Here is a 22,170-nt window from a genome sequence, read left to right as displayed (position 1 = left end):
AGCCTATTACTGAAAGAATGAACTTCTTCTTTATGGGAAAATATTGCTTTTTCTTAGGAAAGTTATATATAAAATGATTTAAAATTTATAGGGTGAAAAAAGTTAATAGCGCCCTGGCCGGTTGGCTCAGTGGTAGAGCGTCGGCCTGGTGTGCGGGGGACCCGGGTTCGATTCCCGGCCAGGGCACATAGGAGAAGCGCCCATTTGCTTCTCCACCCCCCCCCTTCCTCTCTGTCTCTTCTTCCCCTCCCGCAGCCAAGGCTCCATTGGAGCAAAGATGGCCCGGGCGCTGGGGATGGCTCCTTGGCCTCTGCCCCAGGTGCTAGAGTGGCTCTGGTCGCGGCAGAGCGACGCCCCGGAGGGACAGAGCATCGCCCCCTGGTGGGCAGAGTGTCGCCCCTGGTGGGCGGGCTGGGTGGATCCCGGTCTGGTGCATGCGGGAGTCCGTCTGACTGTCTCTCCCCGTTTCCAGCTTCAGAAAAATACAAAAAAAAAAAAAAAGTTAATAGCAATAACAAAAATGATTGTCAAAGCCCAGTACTGGTGTAGGTATGGATAATTTGATATCGGTGAGGCTCTTAATTGGTATAACCTTCTTGGAGGGTAATGGGCAGAATTTTAAATGTGCTCCCTTAGACTCAGCCAGTCATTCAGCATTTTGTTAGTATGGAAATACTACTGGCACCTATGAATAAAGGACACACAAGGATATTCATTGAAACATTGTTTATGGTAATGATAGTTTGATTTTCATTAGTGGGGGGGAGTAGGTTTACAGTTATTCATATGAAAAACAATATAAAAATAACACAAGAGTAAACTGTTTCATGTACCCACAACTGTACACCTACTTTTTGCCTACCCCTGTATTTGTGTTTGTACTATGCTGTACTACACTGCTCACAAAAATTAGGGGATCAGGGAATGTGCAGACACTCCAGTACTTTCAGTCTTTTGTATAATGCATTTCACCAATGAAGTAAAAGTTGGTTTTGCATCTCATCATCTCATTTGCATAATAAAACAACTTTCTTTGACTTATCGTTTGCTTTTCTGATGCTCTTGTTTAATTAAAAAATATCAAATGCTTTTTTTATCATTTCATATTTATTTTGAAATATCCCATAATTTTTATGAGCGGTATATATAGCTATTAAAAAGAGTGAGCCAACTCTAGTTATTGACTAAGATATGTTGTTACATGGAAAAAAATAAAATGTTCAGAATAACTATAATACAATTTCATTCTTTTTCTATATAAAAATTACCAAAAATCCTATAATATAGCGTGTCCGTAAAGTCATGGTGCACTTTTGACGGGTCACAGGAAAGCAACAAAAGATGATAGAAATGTGAAATCTGCACCAAATAAAAGGAAAACCCTCCCAGTTTCTGTAGGATGATGTGGAGTATGTGTGCATGCGCAGATGATGACATAACACCATGTATACATCAGAGCAGCCCATGGCTATGCCAGTCGAGATGTGGACGGTACAGAGGAAAGTTCAGTGTGTTCTGTGGCTCTCTAAATTTGAATCCGTGACCAAAGTGCAATGTGAATATTGGTGTGTTTAAAGCGCCACTACACAGGAATAACATTACTCAGTGGGATAAGCAGTTGAAGGAAACCGGCAGTTTGGTGGAGAAACCCCGTTCTGGTAGGCCATCAGTCAGTGACGAGTCTGTAGAGGTTATACGGGATAGCTACCTAAGGAGCCCTAAAAAATCTGTGCGTGAGCCCACATCGAACTGCACTGAATTGGTATGAAACTGGGAGAGTTTTCCTTTTATTTGGTGCAGATTTCACATCTCTGTCGTCTTTTGTTGCTTTACTGTGACTGGTCAAAAGTGCACCATGACTTTACGGATACACTGTATTATACAAAAAAAAGGATGGAAAAGATTCATATCAAAATGTCTACAGCAGGTACCCATGGGGGAAAGTAAGATTGGGGTATGTATGTGGAGGGTTTTACTTTTGTTTTTAAAGATTTTATTTATTGATTTTACAGAAAGGGGGCAGAATGAGAAGTAGTTGTTTCTTCTTTTTTTTTTTTTTAATAAATTTATTTTTCTGAAGCTGGAAACGGGGAGAGACAGTCAGACAGACTCCCGCATGCGCCCGACCGGGATCCACCTGGCACGCCCACCAGGGGCGATGCTCTGCCCACCAGGGGGCGATGCTCCGCCCCTTGGGGGCATCGCTATGCTGTGCCCAGAGCCACTCTAGCGCCTGGGGCAGAGGCCAAGGAACCATCCCCAGTGCCCGGGCCATCTTTGCTCCAATGGAGCCTTGGCTGCGGGAGGGGAAGAGAGAGACAGAGGAGGGCGCGGCGGAGGGGTGGAGAAGCAAATGGGCGCTTCTCCTGTGTGCCCTGGCCGGGAATCAAACCCGGGTCCCCCGCACGCCAGGCCGACGCTCTACCGCTGAGCCAACCGGCCAGGGCTAGAAGTAGTTGTTTCACTCTAGCTGTTCGTTGGTTGCTTGTCTTATGTGCCTTGACTGGGCTAGCCCAGGGTTTTGGACCTGCGACCTCAGTATTCTAGGTCAGTTCTATCCGCTGCACTACCACGTTTGGTTGTTAGCTTCTGTATTGCTTGAATATTTTGAGAGACTTCTACATTTGATTTTCTGTCTATCCCTATTATATTTTAATATTTTACTTTTGTAATTAAAAAGTAATAGTGTCACCTGACCTGTGGTGGCATGGTGGATAAAGTGTTAACCTGGAATGCTGTGGTGGCCGTTCAAAACCCTAGGCTTGCCCAGTTAAGACACATGCAAAAAGCAATTATGAGCTGATGTTTTCCTTTCCTCTCCCCACCATTTTCTTTCTCTCTCTTCCCTGTCTGAAATATCAATAACTAGAATTTTTAAAAAAATTAATGATAGAGCCTGACCTGCAGTGGCACAGTGGATAAAGCGTTAACCTGGAATGCTGAGATCACTGGTTTGAAACCGTGGGCTTCCTTGGTCAAGGTACATACGGAAATTGATGCTTCCTGCTCCTCCCCCTCTTCTCTCTCTTTCTCTATATTCTCTCTTTGAAAATGAATAAATTTAAAAAAATTTTAAAAAATAATGGCAAAATCAGTTCCAGTTGTCGGCAAACTCAGTCAGCAGAGCCAAATATCAACAGCACAGTGATTGAAATTTCTTTTGAGAGCCAAATTTTTTAAACTTAAACTATATAGGTAGATACATTGTTATTAACTTAGAGTACTACTAAGCAGGCCACACTCAACGGACCAAAGAGCCGCATGTGGCTCGCGAGCCGTGGTTTGCCGACCATGGAATAGCCATTTTGGTGTTTGATATGTCTTTATAAAACAACTATTTAGGGAGTCTTACAGTAAGTATATCAGGCAATATGCTAAGCACTTTTCACATGCAGTATCTAATTCACTGTATTTCCCCATGTATAAGACACCCATTTTCCAAAATTTTGGGGTCTAAAAACTGGGTGCGTCTTATACAGTGGTTGTAGAGTGTTTTTTACTTGTGTTTCCTGCTTTTTCGCACTTGTGTTTGCGCTCATTGTTTTGTACTTGTTACCGGTATATTACAGTAGGTTATGTTTTGCCACGTTCTGTCCAGAAATGGCTCAGAAAAGATTTTTGTACAGTGCTGAATTCAAGTTAAAAGTGATCCAGCTTGAAAAAGTGAATGAAAATCATTCTGCTAAATGTAAGTTTGGTCCTCCTCCAACTGAGATCAATCTGAGACTGGCTACGGGAAGAAGAAACCCTACTGAAAACACCATGGCAGAAGAAGGCCATGAGAGGCAAGTCAGCAAAATGGCCTGATTTAGAGAGGGAATTGAAGAGACGGATTGAAGAGCAAAGGGCAATTAGAATTCCTCTGTCCACAAAGATGGTTCAGCATGAGGCAAGAAGAATTGCTAATGAAAAAGAAGTTACTGATTTCAAACGAGGACACAACTGGTGCTTCAGGTTATGAAACAGAATGGACTAAGCATGCGTACACGCACCAGAATTGTCCAAAAGATGCCTGAAAGCTATGAGCAGAAGGTCCTTGAATTTCATCGTTTTGTCATTAAATGTTGGAAAGCACATCAGTTTGAATTGGGACAGATTGCAAATATGGACAAAGTTCCCGTTCAATTTGATGTCCCAAGTAACAGAACTGTTGAGAAGAAGGGGGTGAGAACTATAACTATGAAGATAAGGGGACATGAAAAAAGCCATTACAGTGGTACCTTGAGATACGAATTTAATTCATTCTGTAACTGAGCTCGTCAGTCAGTCAACTCCTATATCAAACTGCTGATACTAGACCTGTGCGCCAACTAGCGGCAGCTTCCTGAATCACGACTCATATCTCAGAATTTCACTTGGATCTTGAACAAAAATACGGACCGAGTTGCAGCTCATATCTTAAAAAATTCGTATGTTGGTCTGTTCGTATCTCAAGGAACCACTGTATACAGTTGTTCTAGCTTGTGCTGATGCAACCAAGCTGCCTCCTATGGTGATTTTCAAATGCAAAAGAATGCTGAAAGAAGACATTCCTCAAGGAGTGATTGTCCACGTTCATGACAAAGGTTGGATGGATCAAGATGGATGAAGATCCGGTTTGAGGAAATTTGGAGAAGGAGACCAGGTGGGCTCTTACGCAGGCAAACCTGCCCTATTGATGCTTGATCAGTTCAGGGCACACATAACAAAAAACACAAAGAAGATTGCTGCAGAGCAGAAAACAAAACTTGCCATCATACCTGAAGGCTTGATATCCCAGCTTCAACCACTTGATGTCAGCATTAACAAACCTTTTAAAGCTGCCATGAGAGATGAATGGAACCAATGGATGAAGTCTTCTGGGGACAAATTGACATTGGCAGGAAGAGTGAAAAAATCAACTATAAAGTTTGTACCTGGGTGAAAAGATCCTGGGATAATATCAAGATTGAGATTATTATCAAGTCATTTAAGAAGTGTGGCATTTCACATGTCATAGATGGAACGAGAATGAGGCAATATATGAAGACAGATTCGTCATCAGACACAGATGAGGACAAGCTAATGGATGGGAGTTTTTGACTGTGATAAGGAGTTGTGTGAATTTTATGATGAATAAAACTTGAGTTCAATAACCTTTATGTAATACCTTTTTTTCAAATTTTGGGCCCCAAAATTAAGATGTGTTTTATACATGGGAGCATCTTATACATGGGGAAATATGGTAATCTATGCAAAGGTAGGTACTGTTTGTAATAAACCCAGAGAGATTAAGTAATTTACCTAAATTCATACAAGTGCTAAGTGGTATAACCCTAGGATTGGGAATCCAGATTTATCTAATTTTAGAGTTTAATCTCCATTTTCTCAGATTTTCAATGTGTGCAGGAACACATACATTTTCTTTTTTAAAAATTGGGACCATGCAATTTCAGGTTATAAACAAAATGAAATGTAAAATTCTCTAAATGCTATCCCAGGGATAACCACTGTTAATGGTTTATTGTATAGCATTTGCTCACTTCATTCCAGCCGGGATATTATCTATACTATTTTCAGAACTGAACAGGCATGCTATCATCCTGGCCTTTGCTCTCTTTCTAGAATACATTTCTTTCAAATACCTTCATGGTTTATTTCCTTAACCTCATTTTGATCCCTCCTGTATTTAAGTGTTACTTTTCAGTGAGATCTTCCCTATCTAAAATTGCTACCCTCCTACCTGTAAACCTTGATACACTTCTGATTTAATTTCCCCTAGTTCATTTTTTATCAAATAAAATATTAGATTTAATTGTATGAAATTATCAATTATTAATCATTTTTACCTAGGTCAGTTTCATATTATCAACCCAATTTATATTTTATTTCTCTTGTTTATCTCTCTCTCCCAGTAATGTATAAAACTCATAAGGGTTAAGATAGTTGTCTGTTTTATTTATTGCTTTATCTTTGTCCTGCAACAGTGCCTGTCATATAGTAGGCATGCAATAAATAGTAAATAAATTATTCCAGACTTTTGTTATGCATATAACTCTAAAAAGGATTTAACTATGTATACTTTTCAGTAGCTTATTTTTTCACTATCAATGTGGATTAATTTCTAATTTAATGATATAGATTCACTTCAAAAACTTAATATATTAAAACATTTGGCCTTGGCCGGTTGGCTCAGTGGTAGAGCGTCGGCCTGGCATGCAGAAGTCCCGGGTTCGATTCCCGGCCAGGGCACACAGGAGAAGCGCCCATCTGCTTCTCCACCCCTCCCCCTCTCCTTCCTCTGTCTCTCTCTTCCCCTCCCGCAGCCGAGGCTCCATTGGAGCAAAGATAGCCCGGGTGCTGGGGATGGCTCCTTGGCCTCTGCCCCAGGCGCTAGAGTGGCTCTGGTCACAACAGAGCGACGCCCCGGAGGGGCAGAGCATCGCCCCCTGGTGGGCAGAGCGTCGCCCCCTGGTGGGCGTGCCAGGTGGATCCCGGTCGGGCGCATGCGGGAGTCTGTCTGACTGTCTCACCCCGTTTCCAGCTTCAGAAAAATACAAAAATAAAAAAATAAAACATTTTTTTGTGACACAATACACATAACACTAAATTTGACATTTCAAACATTTTTAAGTATACAGTTGATTGACATTAGTATAGTCACATTGTTGTGCACCACCCATCTCCAGGACCTTTTTCGTCTTGCAAAACCAAAACTCTGTACCCATTAAACAACTCGTGTTCCTTAATTCCTCCAGCCCCTTGCAATCTACATTCTATACTCTCTCAGAGATTTCACAATTAGGTACCTTGTATATGTGGAATCATACAGTATTTGTCCATTTGCGACCAGCTTATTTAACTTAGCATAATATTTTCTAGGTTAATTCATATTGTAGCATATTGCAGAATTTCCTGCTTAAAGGCTGAATAGAACAGTATTCCACTGGTTGTATGCCGCACTTTTTTATACATTCATCTCAGTGGGGACTTGGGTGCTTCCACCTCTTAACTTGTGAATAATGCTGCTGTGAAAATGTACATGTGTCTCTTTGAGACCCTGCTTTCACTTCCTTTGAGTATATTTACCTGGAATTAGAATTGCTGGGTCACAAAATAATTCTGTTTTAAGTTTTTGAGGAATCATCCTATTGTTTTCCATAATGGCCGTACCATTTTACCTTCCCACCAACAGTGTATAAGAGTTCCAATTCCTCCAAGTCCTCATGAACACTTACTGTTTTTCTTCTTTTACGTCCTTTTTTTTTTTTTTTTAATGGTGGCCATCCTGATGGGAATGAGGCCGATAACTGATTGTAGTTTTGATTTGCATTTCCTAAACATTAGAGAGGTTGAGCATCTTTTCACGTGCCTATTGGCTGTTTATTTTCTTTGTAAAAATGTTTGTTAAAGTTCTTTGCCTTTTTGTTTGTTTGTTTGGTGCCGAAACCCGGAACTATTTAGCCATTTTTAAATGAGGTTGTGTTTTTGTTGTTAAGTTCTTTATATAGTTTGGATATTAACCCTATGTGAAATAAATGATTCACAAATATTTTCTCCCATTTTCTGGCTTGCCTTTTTACTCTATTAATAGTGTTTTTTTGTGCACAAAGTTTCTAATTTTGATGACATCCAGTTTATCTATTTTTTTACTTTTGGTGCTTTTGATATATCCAGAAAATTTCTAAATCCAGTGTCATAAAGCTTTTCCCTTATATTTTCCTCCTAAGAGTTTTATAGTTTTAGCTCTACATTTAGGTCTTTGATTTATTTTGAGTTAATTTTTGTGTATGATATAAGGTAAGGAAGGCTTCAATTTCGATCTTTTGCATAAGGATATCCAGTTTTCCTAGCACCATTTGTTGAAAAGACTGTCCTTTCCCATTTAATAGTCTTGGCATCCTTGTTGAAAATCTTTTGACCATATGTGTGAGGGTTTATTTCTGGGCTCTGTATTCCATTGATCTATATATCGGTCTTTATGCCAGTACCATACTATTTTGATTACTTGGCTTTGTGATCCTTTTAATGGTGGTTTTTGAGTACTCTTCTTTATCCAGTATTAAAAGCAATTATAAATGTTTGGGTTATAATAAAAGACATGCATAAAAGAGGTTTTGTGTTTTGTGGTTATGTGAAGTTCATTGTAAATATAATTTAGAGGTAGATTTTAGGAATAATAGATAAAACAAAAACCATATCCAAAGTGGTTTATATTTTAGACAGATTACCAATATGATGAATTACTATGACCAACATATATTTTTGAACATTTTATTTATTATTTTATTATCACTCCTATTTTCCTCAGTCGTAAGTTTTCTATGACTCAGTTTTATATTATCTCTCCTATTTCAGGAAAGGTAGTTATATTTAGAAGTAGTGGCTTTTCTGTAAATCTGGGAGACTGTTGACTGACTAAAATATGTTTTTCTGTAATTTCTGTCAAGTTGTGATTTTAATAAAATTTGAGTTCAGTACACTAGGAATAACCTTAACTATATACTACCCTTACATCACATTAAGTTACTCCTCCATTTAGAAGGAGCTAATATTAGTAAGGCAAATCCAGAGGATATTAAAAGAGTCTACATCATGATTATATTCATTTCCCTGGCCTGCTATTACAAATTACCACAAAGTGGAAGGCTTAAAAGAACAGAACTTTATTCTTTCACAGTTCTGGAGACTCTAAATCTGAAATGATGATGTTGACAGGTTTCCTTTTGGAGGCTCTAAGGGAGAATTGCACTCTCTTTTCTACCTGGTAGAAACATCACTTAATCTTCATGTCTCTGTATCCAGATGTCTCTCTCCTTGCTCTTATAAAGATAGCAATTTATTATTTAGAGCCCACCTTAATCCTTATGATCTTAATCTTAAGTATATCTTCAGAGACCCTATTTCTGAGGTCACATTCTGGGATTCTATCTGGACATGCATTTTTACACTATTTCAACCCACTATAATTATTGAATTTTTGTGTATAAACATTTGTTTGGGTCATATGTCAGTTACATGTTTAAAGAAATTCAACTATATATTTTCCAGAGTGGCTGTATTATATTCTCACCAACAATATATCAGTGATCTACTTTTTCTGAATCATTCCCAGCATTTGGTATTTTTATTTTATTAATTTTAGCCATTTTGATAGGTATGTAGTGTATCACATGTATTTTAATTTGCATTTTTCTCATGGCTATTGATGTTGCACATCTTTTCATATGTTTATATATCATTTATAAATATTCTTTGATGCATGTCTCTTTACACTGCTTTTTTTTTTTTTTTTTTTTTTTTTTTGAGTGAGAGAGACAGGGACAGAGACAGAGACAGAGACAGGGACAGATAGGAACAGATAGGCTGGAAGGGAGAGAGATAAGAAGCATCAGTTCTTTGTTGTGACACCTTAGTTCATTGATTTCTTTCTCATATGTGCCTTGACAAAGAGTGGGGGGCGGCTCCAGCGGAGTGATCCCTTGCTCAAGCCAGCTACCTTGGGCTGAAACCAGTGACCTTTAGGCTCAAGCCAGCGACCATGGGGTCAAGTCTATGATTCCATGCTCAAACCAGCGGCCCTGCACTCAAGCTGGTGAGTCTGTGCTCTAGTTGGTGAGTCTGTGCCCATGACCTCAGGGACTGGAACCTGAGTCTTCTGCAACCTAGTCTGACACTCTGTCTACTGTACCACTGCCTGGTCAGGCATTGCTTTTTTTTTTTTTTTTTTTACTGTTTTAGTTCCTTTTTATATTCTAGGTACAAGTCCTTTGTCACAATGGTTTCGGTGTCAAGTGTAAGAACTCTTTGCCTAGTGCTATATCCTGAAAATTTTCTTCTATGTTTTTTCCTAAAAGTTACATAGGTTTACATTTACATTTAATTCCATGATTCATTTTGATTGCTTTATGCTTAAGGGGTGAAGTTTAGGTTGAGTTCATTATTTTGCCTACAGATTTCCTGTTGCTCTAGTACCTTTTATTGAGAATGCTATTCCTCCATTGAATTACTTTTGTACTTTTGTCAAAAATCATTTGGGTATGTTTGTGGTGGTCTGTTTCTCAGTTCCAGTGATCTGTGTGTCAATCCCTCTGCCAAGACCGCAGTCTTTTTTTTTTTTTTTAATTACTTTTTTTTTTCAGAGAGAGGGATAGACAGGGACAGACAGACAGGAATGGAGAGATGAGAAGCATCAATCATTAGTTTTTCGTTGTGCCTTGCAACACTTTAGTTTTTCATTGATCGCTTTCTCATATATGCCTTGACCGCGGACCTTCAGCAGACCGAGTAACCCCTTGCTCGAGCCAGCAACCTTGGGTCCAAGCTGGTGAGCTTTTTGCTCAAACCAGATGAGCCCGCGCTCAAGCTGGCGACCTCGGGGTCTCAAACCTGGGTCCTCCCACATCCCAGTTTGACGCTCTATCCACTGCGCCACCACCTGGTCAGGCAAGACCACAGTCTTGATTACTGTATATATACAGTCTTGAAATTGGGTAGACATTCCTTTCACTTTTTTGGTCAAAATTATTTTAGCTGTTATAGCTCCTTTACTTTTCCACATAAGTTTTTTGTTTATAGTTTTTATTTATTTTGTATTTAGAAATTAAATTTAATGTGGTGAAATTAATGAGCATATATAGGTTTAAGGTAAACATTTCTATAGTTCATTTCTATGAACTGTTGATTACGTTTTGTGCCCATCACTCAAAGTCAAATCATTTTTCATTATCTTATGTCCCTCTCCATATATAATTTTTGAATAATCTTGTTTATATGTACAAAAGCATCATGGTAGAATTTTGATAGAAATTGTGTTAAACATGTTATATCAATTTGAGGGGAATTGACATCTTTACTATGCTGAGTAAATGTTTCCAATCCAATAACATGGTATGTCTCTATTTATTTAGATCTTTTATTTCTTTCAAGAGTGTTGTTTAGTTTTTAGCACACAAATCCTGTGCATGTTTGTTAGATTTATACTTGTCAACATAAGAAATTTTCAAACCTATAAGAATTTTTTATGAGTTTATTTGAGCCAAACTGTTGACAGTCTCTGGCAAGTAAAGTCTCACTGGATTGAGAAAGTGCTCCAGAAAATGGTGGTTTTACCACTTATTTTATACAGAGATGTAAGGGGCTTACATGAAATTGTTTGGATTGGTGATAGATTAGGGAGGTGGGAGAAAGCAAAGTGGGGGAGAATCTCTGGGATTGGATAAAATACTGAAACTTCTTTTATATAGGCAGGAATAAGTTAGTTCATAGTTAATTAACATGATAACAATAACAATGAGGGGATTTGTGGGTTCCTGCTTTGGTGGGACACTTACCTTGGGGGGGCAGGAAAGAAGATTACCTTCATGTTATCAGGTGCAATATTGTAGGTGCAAAAGACAACAGACAGGCTAGATTAAGGTAAGCATTGACCTTTGTTGGAGAAAAATACTTCCCTAGGACATGATTACCCACCATGAACTGCTTTTAGTTAGAAACTTTTAATTTCAGACTATCCTATGTTGTTATTCAGGTTTCTGAGTTTATAAGGCCACTATGTAGGCTTTCCCTTTTTCATCCATATATTAAATATATATATTTTTTAATGATTATAAATTGTTTTGTATTTTAATTTTGATGTCAGAGCAGTAATTGCATATATAAAACAATTGATTTTTGTATATTTATCTTGTATCTTGCAACTTGGCTGAATTATTCTAGGATTTTTTTTTTGGTAGATTCCTTAGGATTTTCTACAAAGATACTCATATTGTCTGCAAGTGGGGAGTTTTATTTCTTTTCTTTTGGTCTATATGCCTTTTAGTTCCTTTTCATACTATTTTTGTACTGGCTAGAACTTACCATAGTATTTTGTATAAGTAATGGGAATTAACATTCTTGCCTAGTTTCCAATCTTAGAGAGAAAACATTGTCTTTCACCACTATGTATACGGTTAGCTATAGAGGAACAGAAGTCCTACCGCTAAGGATATAAGAAATCACATCGAGACTGGTAGGAGGGTGTAAAGCCAGAAGCCAGGGCTACCATCACGGCTGCCCGGCCCATGCAGGTTCGCATTGGATTCGGACAGTCGGTAAAGAAACAACGGAGCCAAGAACTGGTGGGCCATCACCTTTAATCCTAGCTTGCACCCGGCGGGCAAGTAAAAACACACACTGGGCTCCAAAACCCACTCACATTCAGTGCTCACAAAGCTACTGACTTATCCGAGTTTCCTAGAATCAAAGGTTTCTAGCTCACCAGACTTATTCACCTCTGTACCCCATCTCCTTCCTTCTCTCTGCACAAACTCTGCACAAACTGGCTTCTCACTCAACAGTCTGCCATCTTGGCTGCTTCTCCTGGCCTCCTCCACGTGGCCTCCCTCTGCTCTCTGCTCTGCTCTCTCTTCTAATGATAATCTCAGGAACGAGACCCCCCGTTCTGCCCCCACTTTATAGTGTAGATTCAAAACCTTTAATCCAATATACAAAATAGGGAAGTCTCTAATACAAAGTCACTTCTCTGGGGCATGATTGGATTGTACCACCCTACATCAAAAAGGGTGGGAAAGGCTTATTCCCAAAACCAAGCCCCAGGCTATAACGATCCGGCCTGCCCACAGCCTGCCCCCAACACACATTAATATCACCTGGGCGACGGCCTCCACGTGGGCAGAGTCATCTTTAACAAAGTGAGCATAATACATTTTATCTGCCCAACAGAGGGGCTGAGAGAAGAATGGGCTGGTCTCACACCCATGTGTGGCAGATAAAAATCGATTTAGATATCTCAGTTGTGAAGGTCCCCCCTGAGGAGGCGGGAGTCCAGCCCCATAGCAGGCCTACCAGCTCAGGGTTCCAGTGCCAGGAAGAGAAGCCCCCATAATTTCTGGCTGTAAAAATCAGCAGGGTTTGTATCTGAGGGAGGCAGAGGGCTGCTGGAATCCCAGGCAGTTCCTCTTTAAGGGCTCATGTACTGACTTACTTGGACTTACTTGCTCTGAGCTTCAGCATTTAGGGCCACAGCTCTAAAGGCACCAGGGCCATACAGGGAGGAACTAAACTGCTTGGCATCAGTGTGAGAGAGCTGGATAGGCAGCTTTCTGCGAGACAGAAGTGCTGGCAGAGGCCAAATGTTCTTTTTCTGAACCCTTCCCCCACAGAGCCTGCAGGCAGGCACCTTATCTGAGTCTCCATCAACCATCAACCCTACTAACATTGTGGGCCCCACCCTGGTGATTCCCTGAGACCACACCCCTTTAATTTGTTGGCCCACCCAAGCTGTTTCCAGTGGCTTTTCCTTGTGAATGGCCTGTCCTGGCTCATGCTTTAGACCAGGGGCAGTCAACCTTTTTATACCTACCGCCCACTTTTTTTTTTTTTTTTTTTTTAACAGACTGAGTGAGAGTCAGAGAGAGGGATAGATAGGGACAGACAGACAGGAACGGAGAAAGATGAGAAGCATCAATCATTAGTTTTTCGTTGCAACACCTTAGTTCATTGATTGTTTTCTCATATGTGCCTTGACCATGGGGCTACAGCAGACCCAGTGACCCCTTGCTCAAGCCAGTGACCTTGGGTCCAAGCTGGTGAGCTTTGCTCAAGCCAGATGAGCCTGCGCTCAAACCAGATGAGCCTGCGCTCAAGCTGGTGACCTCGGGGTCTTGAACCTGGGTCCTCCACATCCCAGTCCGGCGCTCTATCCACTGCACCACCGCCTGATCTGGCTACCTACTGCCCACTTTTGTATCTCTGTTAGTAGTAAAATTTTCTAACCGCCCACCGGTTCCACAGTAATGGTGATTTATAAAGTAGGGAAGTAACTTTACTTTATTAAATTTATAAAGCAGAGTTACAGCAAGTTAAAGCATATAATAATAATTACTTACCAAGTACTTTATGTTGGATTTTTGCTAAGTTTGGCAGAATAAATTTTTATAAAACAACTTACTATAGTTAAATCTATCTTTTTACTTATACTTTGGTTGCTCCGCTACCGCCCACCATGAAAGCTGGAATGCCTACTAGTGGGCAGTAGGGACCAGGTTGACTTACCACTGCTTTAGACTTTCTAAAATCTCTCAAACAAGCAGCATCCGGCCTTAGCAAGCCCTGTACCTCTCGCTGAGTGGCCTCTGGTAGCAGTTTGTCTTGGTTTGCAGCTTGGTCTCTCCTGGGCACTTCCAACCCCAACACAAGGTAGCACCCATCCAAAGATCACTTTGTAGCACATGACAGGTAGCACTGTGCAGAACACAGGTGAGAGCTGATGTTGCATGTACCTCCTGGGATGCCCCAGAGCCAGTGCAACTGGTGGACCGCTTCAGACCATGTCAAAGCATCACTCAGCCACCTCCACAGGTGACACACTCAAGGGATTGACTTAGTGGGCACCAGAGCCCTGCTGAAGTAAGTCCTGCTCCATAGTCCCTGCACAGCTAATCCTCCCCAATGTTGGCAGCCAGTCCTTGCAGTTGATCAGACTGGGGGTAAATACCTTCCATTGGTTTGCTAACAGCATCGAGGCTCAGCTACAACAGGAGGGTGCACACAGCCCCCATGGGGAGATGATAACATCTGAAGTGCCCTGCTCAAGTGAACAAGGAGGCTGTGCCACTGGATCCTACAGTTCAGCTACTATATTAGTCACTCTACCAAAGCTGGGAGACGTAGCAGCTCTACCTAATACATAGAAACAAACACAGTGAGGCTGCCAAAATGAGACAGATGTCCCAAATGAAAGAACAGAACAAAACTCCAGAAAAAGAACTAAACAAAATTGAGAGAAGCAATCCACTAGATGAAGAGTTCAGAACACTGGTTATAACCTAAGGGAAGAGTATATGAATTTAGAACCTAGAATTCTGCCCTCACCCCAGTGTGGTATTAGTTAAAGCCAGCTAAAACAGTTTTAAATAAGATCCAATATCACATAGCATTAGCACAAAAATATCTAGTCAATTAAAAAAAACCACTTATACCAGGAACCGGGAAGACTTCAAATTAAATAAAAATTAACCAAGAGAGACCAACAATGATATGACGTAGATGTTAGAAGTATCAGACAAAAAAATTTAAAAGCAGCCATGATAAAAATGCTTTAACAAGTACTTAACTAAGAAAAAATAGAAAGCCTCATTAAAGGAATAGTCTCAACAAAGAAATAGGAAATATATAAAGGAATCAAGTAAAAATTTTAGATCTAAAAAATAATGAAGTAAGTGGATGGGCTCAATAGCAGAATTGAGGGACAAAGGAAACAATTAGTGAAATGGAGGATAGGACATTAGAAATTACCCATCTGAAAAGAAAGAAAATTGGGAAAGACACAGGAAAAGAAATTAGTCTCAGGGACCTGTGTAACTGTAACAAAAGTTCTAATAATGTTCAGACTTATATTTTATATAAAACAAACATAAGAATACTCAGAAAGGTGAAGAGAAGGCAGATGAGCTAGGGACCAAGGGAAAAGAAATATGTGTATGACATTTAATAGAATTTTGTAAAATAAATTAATGGGGAACAGGACTTTCATATTTGATAAAATTAGAAAGGTACTGTAAAGCTGTTATAATCAAAAGTGCTGAGTATTGACACAGGAGCAGGAAAATATATTAAGATAGAATAAAAGTGCCCTGGTCGAATAACTTGGTTGGTTGGAGCATCATCCCTAAGCACAGAGTATTGCCCTGAAGCACAGAGGTTGCTGGTTTGATCCCTGGCCAGGGCACATACAGGAACAGATTGTTCCTATCTCTCTCTGTGTCACTCCCTTCCTTTCTTGCTAAAATCAATTAGTAAATTTAAAAAGTCTAGAAAGATATCAGTAACCTAATAGTTAAAGTTTAACAAAGGAGTCACTTCAGATAAGTGAGGAAATGATGGACTGAAAATTATATTAGATTAATTATCCATTTGGAAGAAAATAGAGCCCTATTTTATGCTAGGGAGGCATAAAGTAATTCCAGATGGATTAGAAATCTAAATGTGGCATGGCTTGCGGTGGTACAGTGGATAAAGCATTGACCTGGAATGGTAAGGTTGCCAGTTTGAAGCCCTGGGCATACCTGGTGAAGGCACATACAACAAGCAATCAGTGAACAACTAAAGTAAAACAACTATGAGCTGATACTTCTTATTCTCCTATTCCTCCTCTCTCTCTAAAATCAATAAATAAAATCTTAAAAAAAAAAATCTAAACGTAGCTTTGGCCAGTTGGCTTAGTGATAGAGTGTCAGCCTAGCATGTGGATGTCTTGGGTTCAATTCCTGGTCAGGGCATACAGGAGAAGGGACCATCTGCTTCTCCACTCCTTCCTTTCCCCCTTCTCTCTCTTTGTTCCCCTCCCTCAGCCATGGCTTGATTGGTTCAAGTGCATTAACCCCAGGCACTGAGGATGGCACCCTGGAGCCTCTGCCTCAGGTGCTAAAAATAGCTCGGTTGTGAGATTGGCTCTAAATGGGCAGAGCATGGGTTGCCAGGTGGATCCCGGTCAGGGTGCATATAGGAATCTATCTCTATCTCTTCTCTCACTTGGAAAAGAAGAAAAAAAAATTAAAAAACTAAATGTGAAAAATGAAAGTATAAGAAAAGATAGAAATAATCTGGAGGTTGAGGAGCTTTCCTAAGCAAGACAGAAAGCCAGGAATTATTTAGGAAAACATACAAAATTTGTATACTTATTTTGGGGGGGGGGTTGTGTGTGTGTGTGTGTGTGTGTGTGTCTTTTTCCGAAGTGGGGAGGCAGGCAGACAGACTCCGCATGTGCCTGACTGGGATCCACCCGGCATGCCCACCAGGGGGCGATGCTCAGCCCCTTTGAGGTGTTGCTCTGCTGCAATCAGAGCCATTCTAGCACCTGAGGCAGAGGCCATGGAGCCATCCTCAGCGCCCGGGCCAACTTTGCTCCAATGAAGTCTTGGCTGCAGGAGAGGAAGAGAGAGATAGAGAGAAAGGAGAGAGGAAAGGGTGGAGAAGCAGATGGGCACTTCTCCTGTGTGCTGTGACTGGGAATCGAACCCAGGACTTCCACATGCCGGGCCGACGCTCTACCGCTGAGCCAACTGGCCAGGGTGTAGACTTATTTGTAATACATAATAGATCAGGGGTCTCAAACTCAACTCAGCATGTGGGCCGCAGAGCAAGATCACAGCCATTCGGCTGGCCGCACTAGGTCTACAAAAGGCAACTGTTACGCAACACTTTTCTCACTGCAGTTGAAAACAAAAAAAAATCAGTACAACAAGCACAATCGTACATGCAGTTTACTCAGTGTCACAAAACGACCAGAAACTGTAGTTCTCATCACAACTGCTGTTAACTAAGCTAATATCTAGCTAGGATGCTAGAGAAATGAAAAATACAAGTAGGCCCCTAGGCTTACTTAATTTTATCCAAAATATTTTGAACTTCGTGGATTAGTCTGCAGGCCGCACAAGATTGTTCGGCGGGCCGCATGGGGCCCGCGGGCCGCGAGTTTGAGACCCCTGTAATAGATATAGGATTCAATATCTTTTATATATGGCTAGGTCTTATAAGTGTATTAGAAAAAGTCCATATTCAGCATAAAAACATTAAAGCTATGAAGTATCGACTTACTGATTTCAGATGACTAATGGATTTAAAAAGAATGCAAATGAAAACAAATAATGTACTTTTTTTTTGAGAGTGAGAGATAGGAAGGGAGAAAGAGGGTGAAAAGCATCAACTTATAGTTGCTTTTACTTTAGTTGTGCATTGATTGCATCTTGTATGTTCCTTGACCAGATCTGAACCAGTAGCCCCTTGTTGAAGGCAGTGACCTTGGGCTTTTCACACTAGCGACTTTTGGGCTCAAGGTGGGTAACTTTGGGATCATGCGGACAATTCTCCCACTCAAGCCAGTGACTCTGCTCTGACGATCCTGTTCTCAGAGCACCAACTCAGGGCTTGAATCCAGTAACCCCAGTGTTTTGGGGTTGACACTTTATCCACTGCACCACTGGTCAGGCCAAATAATGTACTTTCTTTTTTTCTAAGATTTTTTTTATTGACCTTATAGAGAGAAGAGGGAGGGGAGAGAAGTATCAACTCATAGTTGCTTCACTTTAGTTGTTCATTGCTGCCTTGTCATATATGCCTTGGCTGGGCAAGCCCAGGTTTCAAACTAGTGACTTAGACATTCCAGGTTGACGCTTTAATCCACTGAACCACCATAGGCCAGGCAAATGTACTTTTATTTATTTATTTTCCAAAGTGAGAAGGGCTGGGGAAAGCAGACAGACAGACTCCTGCATGCGCCAGACTGTGATCCATCTGGCATGCCCACTAAGAGGGCTATGCTCTGCTGCAGTCTGAGCCATTCTAGCGCCTGAGGTAGAGGCCATGGTGCCATTCTCAGTGCTCGGGCCAACTTTGCTCCAATGGAGCCTTGGCTGCGGGAGGGGAAGAGAGAGATAGAAAGGAGAGAGGGAAAAGTGGAGAAGCAGATGGGTGCTTCTTCTGTGTGCCCTTGCCAGGAATCGAACTTGGAACTTCCACACGCTGGGCCAACACTCTACTGCTGAGCCAACCAGCCAGGGCCAGGCAAATATACTTTTTAAACTTGAATTTATTGGAGTGAGATTGGTTAATAAAATAAAATTATATGGGTTTAAGATATAATAATGTACTATTTTTATCTGCCAGATTTGGTAAAATTAAAAAGTATACCTATCTAGTGCTGGTGAGGGAAATAGATACTCTTATTCTGTTAGTGAGAATAAAAATTGTAGCAGCCTTTTTGGAATGTAATTTAGCAGTATCCATCAAAATTTTAAAAGCTTTTATACTTGGACAGTGACTCCATCTCTAGGAAACTATCTAAAAATAACAAAAGAGAATTTAAAGTTGTGTACATAAATGTCCTTGGAGTATTATGTGTAATAGTAAAAAAATAAAAAATTTATAATTACAAATAGAATAGCATACTATGTTTATATAATTGAAATCATAAAAAAGAATGAGGTTTATATGTTTGTGACTGTGTGTATAGGTATTGGTGATGTATATTTAAATGACAAAAGCAAGTTACAGATCAGGATTCTGTTTTTTAAAAACTTTCATTCATTTATTGATGTTAGAGGAAGGGAGAGAGAAATGTTGATTTGTTGTTCAAGTTATTTATGCATTCATATTTTGATTCTTGTATGTGCCCTGACCAGGATTACATTTTTGTTAATAAAATATGTGTCTGTTTTTGATTAGAGTTAGGTATATATAATCTGAGGGGAAAATAAGGTAAGATGAACTTGACAGTGATTCTTTCAAGAATGAAATGGGATGAAACTGAATTGGAAGGAGAGGGGAGGAATAAGGGGGCAGGAAAGGGAGCCATAACAAGGGTCTTACAGTTTTACTCTATATAATTTTCCAAGTATTGGTGTTTAGGTGATTTTTATTTTTGTATTTTTTTAAATAAGTAAAAGGAGCTAAGTTATATATATTTGTTGCATGAGTGCAACGTATAAACAAGTATGTGTGTGTGTTTTAGATTAAATGTTATGTAACTATTACAAGTTTTTTTTAAGTGAAGACTGCAAATGCATATACTGCAAATGCATATACATGGTACTGCCTCTTCCAAACTTTTTTTTTTGAGAGATAGAGAGGCAGGGAAAGAGAGAGAAACAGGAACATTAAGTTGCTCCTATATGTGCCCCGACCAGGGAATGGAACCTGCGACATTCACACTCCAACCGAGTTATCTGGCCACAGCTTAATTTTTATTGATTTTTAGAGAAACAGAATAAGGAAGAGAGAGGGGTGGGGGAAGGGAAGCATTCATTTGTTGCCCCACTCAGTTGTGCATTCTTTGGTGATATTCTGTATGTGCCCTGGCCGGGGATGCAATCTGCAACCTGTTGTTGAGGAACAACACTCTTGACCAACTGAGCTAACCGGCCAGAGCCAAACTCCTTTGAAGTGGGGGAACAGAAGTATGTGGAAATCTTTTACCAGTATTAAGAGTTCAAGAAGAGCAATCAGGATATGAGCATTTGTGTTTTCTAGCAAACTACTGTGATTTTTATTTACAGCTTGAGCCTTTCTTCTGGCCAGTTTGACGATGGTGATAAATAAAGACCATCTTTTAAAAATGAGTATTTTTGGTTTTCACTAACAGAAATGACATCAGACATACCATCACTGGATCCAGCCATTGGCTCTGGAAACCCTGGGCCTGGGATTCAAGGTGGAGGAGCCGTTGTCCAGAGGCCTTTTAAGCGGCGACCAGGGTGAGTTTGGTATATATTGTCACAAATGTCTCCCTAATAACCAACCTGATTTTGTTGCTGAACCCTCTTGGCTATTCTTAACCCTCTCACTTAAACTGGTTATTTAACTACACTTCTCTTAAGTAACTCTAATTCCTAGGGTTTTTCCCCCTTTTTTTTTCTTTTTTCTTTTCCAAGTGAGAGGTAGGGAGGTAGACAGATGCCTGCATGCTCCCCAACTGGGATCCACCTGACAACTCCCATCTAAGGGCCAATGCTCCAATCAACCAAGCTATTTTTAGTGCCTGAGGCTGATATGCTTGAACTAACCAAACTATCCTCAGTGCCTGGGGCTGTGCTTGAACTAATTGAGCCACTGGCTGCAGGAGGGGAAGACGGAGAGAAGGAGTCGGGGAGGAGAAGCAGATGTTTGCTTCTCCTTTGTGCCCTGACCTACATTCTATCCATTGAGCATCTGGCCAGGGCTGGGCTTCACACATTATAACTTACTGATGCATAGGGTGAATAAGTAACTTACCCAAGCTTTTAAAGTTAGTGGAAGATCTATGATATAAACTATAAACCTTTTTTTTTTTTTTTTTTAGTGGGAGAAAGAGGAATAGATAGGGACAGACAGACAGGAAGGGAAAGAGAGATGAGAAGCATCAAGTCGTAGTTGTGGCACTTTAGTTGTTTGTACTGCTTTCTTATACATGCCTTGACCAGGGGACTCAGCTGAGCCAGTGACCCCTTGCTCAAGCCAGTGACCTTGGGCTCAAACCATTGACCTTTAGGTTTCAAGCCTGTGACCATGAGGTCATATCTATGTTCCCACACTAAAGCCGGCAACCCCACGCTCAAGCTGGTGAGTCCACACTCAAGCTGGCAACCTTAGGATTTCAAACCTGGGTCCTCTGCATCCCAGGTTGACGCTCTGTCCACTGTGCCACTGCCTGGTCAGGCTAGAGTCCCCACTCTTTTTTTTTTTTAATCAACTTTTTATTTTTTATTCATTTTAGAGAAGAGAGAGAGTGAGAGAGAGAAAAAGGGGGAGGAGCAGGAAGCATCAGCTCCCATATGTGCCTTGACCAGTGCAGGGATTCAAACCGGCAACCTCAGTATTTCAGATCCATGCTTTATCCACTGCACCACCACAGGTCAGGCCTAGAGTTCCCACTCTTGTTTTTTTGTTGTTGTTGTTAGTTTTATTTTACAGAGACAGAGAGAGAGTCAGAGAGAGGGATAGATAGGGACAGACAGGAATGGAGAGAGATGAGAAGCATCAATCATTAGTTTTTCATTGCGACACCTTAGTTGTTCATTGATTGCTTTCTCATATGTGCCTTGACCGCGGGCCTTCAGCAGACCGAGTAACCCCTTGCTCGAGCCAGCGACCTTGGGTCCAAGCTGGCGAGCTTTTTGCTCAAGCCAGATGAGCCCGCGCTCAAACTGGCAACCTCTGGGTCTCGAACCTGAGTCTCCGCATCCCAGTCTGACGCTCTATCCACTGCACCACTGCCTGGTCAGGCTAGAGTTCCCACTCTTAAACACAGTGTTATGGTTATATATAATAGCAAATAATTAGAGGCTTGGTTAAGTTATAGTATGTTTAAAAATGGAATACTGTATAGCTATTAGAAGTGACGATATGTATCAGTAAAGAAAAATATTCATGGCCCTGGTTGGTGGTTCAGTGGAAGGAGCGTCAGCCAGCATTCGATTCCTGGACAGGCCACACAAGAGAAGTGACCATCTGCTTCTCTCCCCTTCCCTTTTCCCCTTCTCTCCCTCTTCTCCTCCCACAACCAGTGGCTCCGATTGGTTCGAGCATGAGCTGGGGCTCTGAGGCTAGCTCGGTTGGTCTGAGCGTTGGTCTCAGGTGCTGAGCATAGCCCGATTGATTGGAGCATCAGTCCCAGACAGGGGGTTGCTGGGTGTATCCTGATTGGGGTATATGCAGGAGTCTGTCTCACTCTCTCCT

The 22,170-nt window shown here is 40.8% G+C and overlaps 1 protein-coding gene across 7 annotated transcripts in view; it reads left to right on the top strand.

Annotated features, from left to right (window-relative positions):
• ARNT (aryl hydrocarbon receptor nuclear translocator) overlaps nucleotides 1–22,170 on the top strand; it is an 86,812-nt gene that overhangs the window by 11,327 nt on the left and 53,315 nt on the right. For 5 of the 7 annotated variants that reach the window (XM_066377429.1, XM_066377428.1, XM_066377426.1 and 2 more), the window contains exons 2-3: nucleotides 9,411–9,553; nucleotides 20,099–20,210. In XM_066377429.1, coding sequence (XP_066233526.1) covers nucleotides 9,514–9,553; nucleotides 20,099–20,210 — 152 coding nt within the window. In that variant the 5' untranslated portion in view covers nucleotides 9,411–9,513. Of the gene's footprint in view, nucleotides 1–9,410; nucleotides 9,554–17,724; nucleotides 17,796–20,098; nucleotides 20,211–22,170 lie in introns of all 7 variants that reach the window. The other 2 variants (XM_066377427.1, XM_066377424.1) reach the window with 2 other exon arrangements.

Source organism: Saccopteryx leptura, chromosome 3 (assembly GCF_036850995.1).
Source record: "Saccopteryx leptura isolate mSacLep1 chromosome 3, mSacLep1_pri_phased_curated, whole genome shotgun sequence".
NCBI classification, from domain to species: Eukaryota; Metazoa; Chordata; class Mammalia; order Chiroptera; family Emballonuridae; genus Saccopteryx; species Saccopteryx leptura.
Note: the sequence above shows the minus strand (reverse complement) of the source record. Positions and strands in the feature narration are given on the sequence as shown.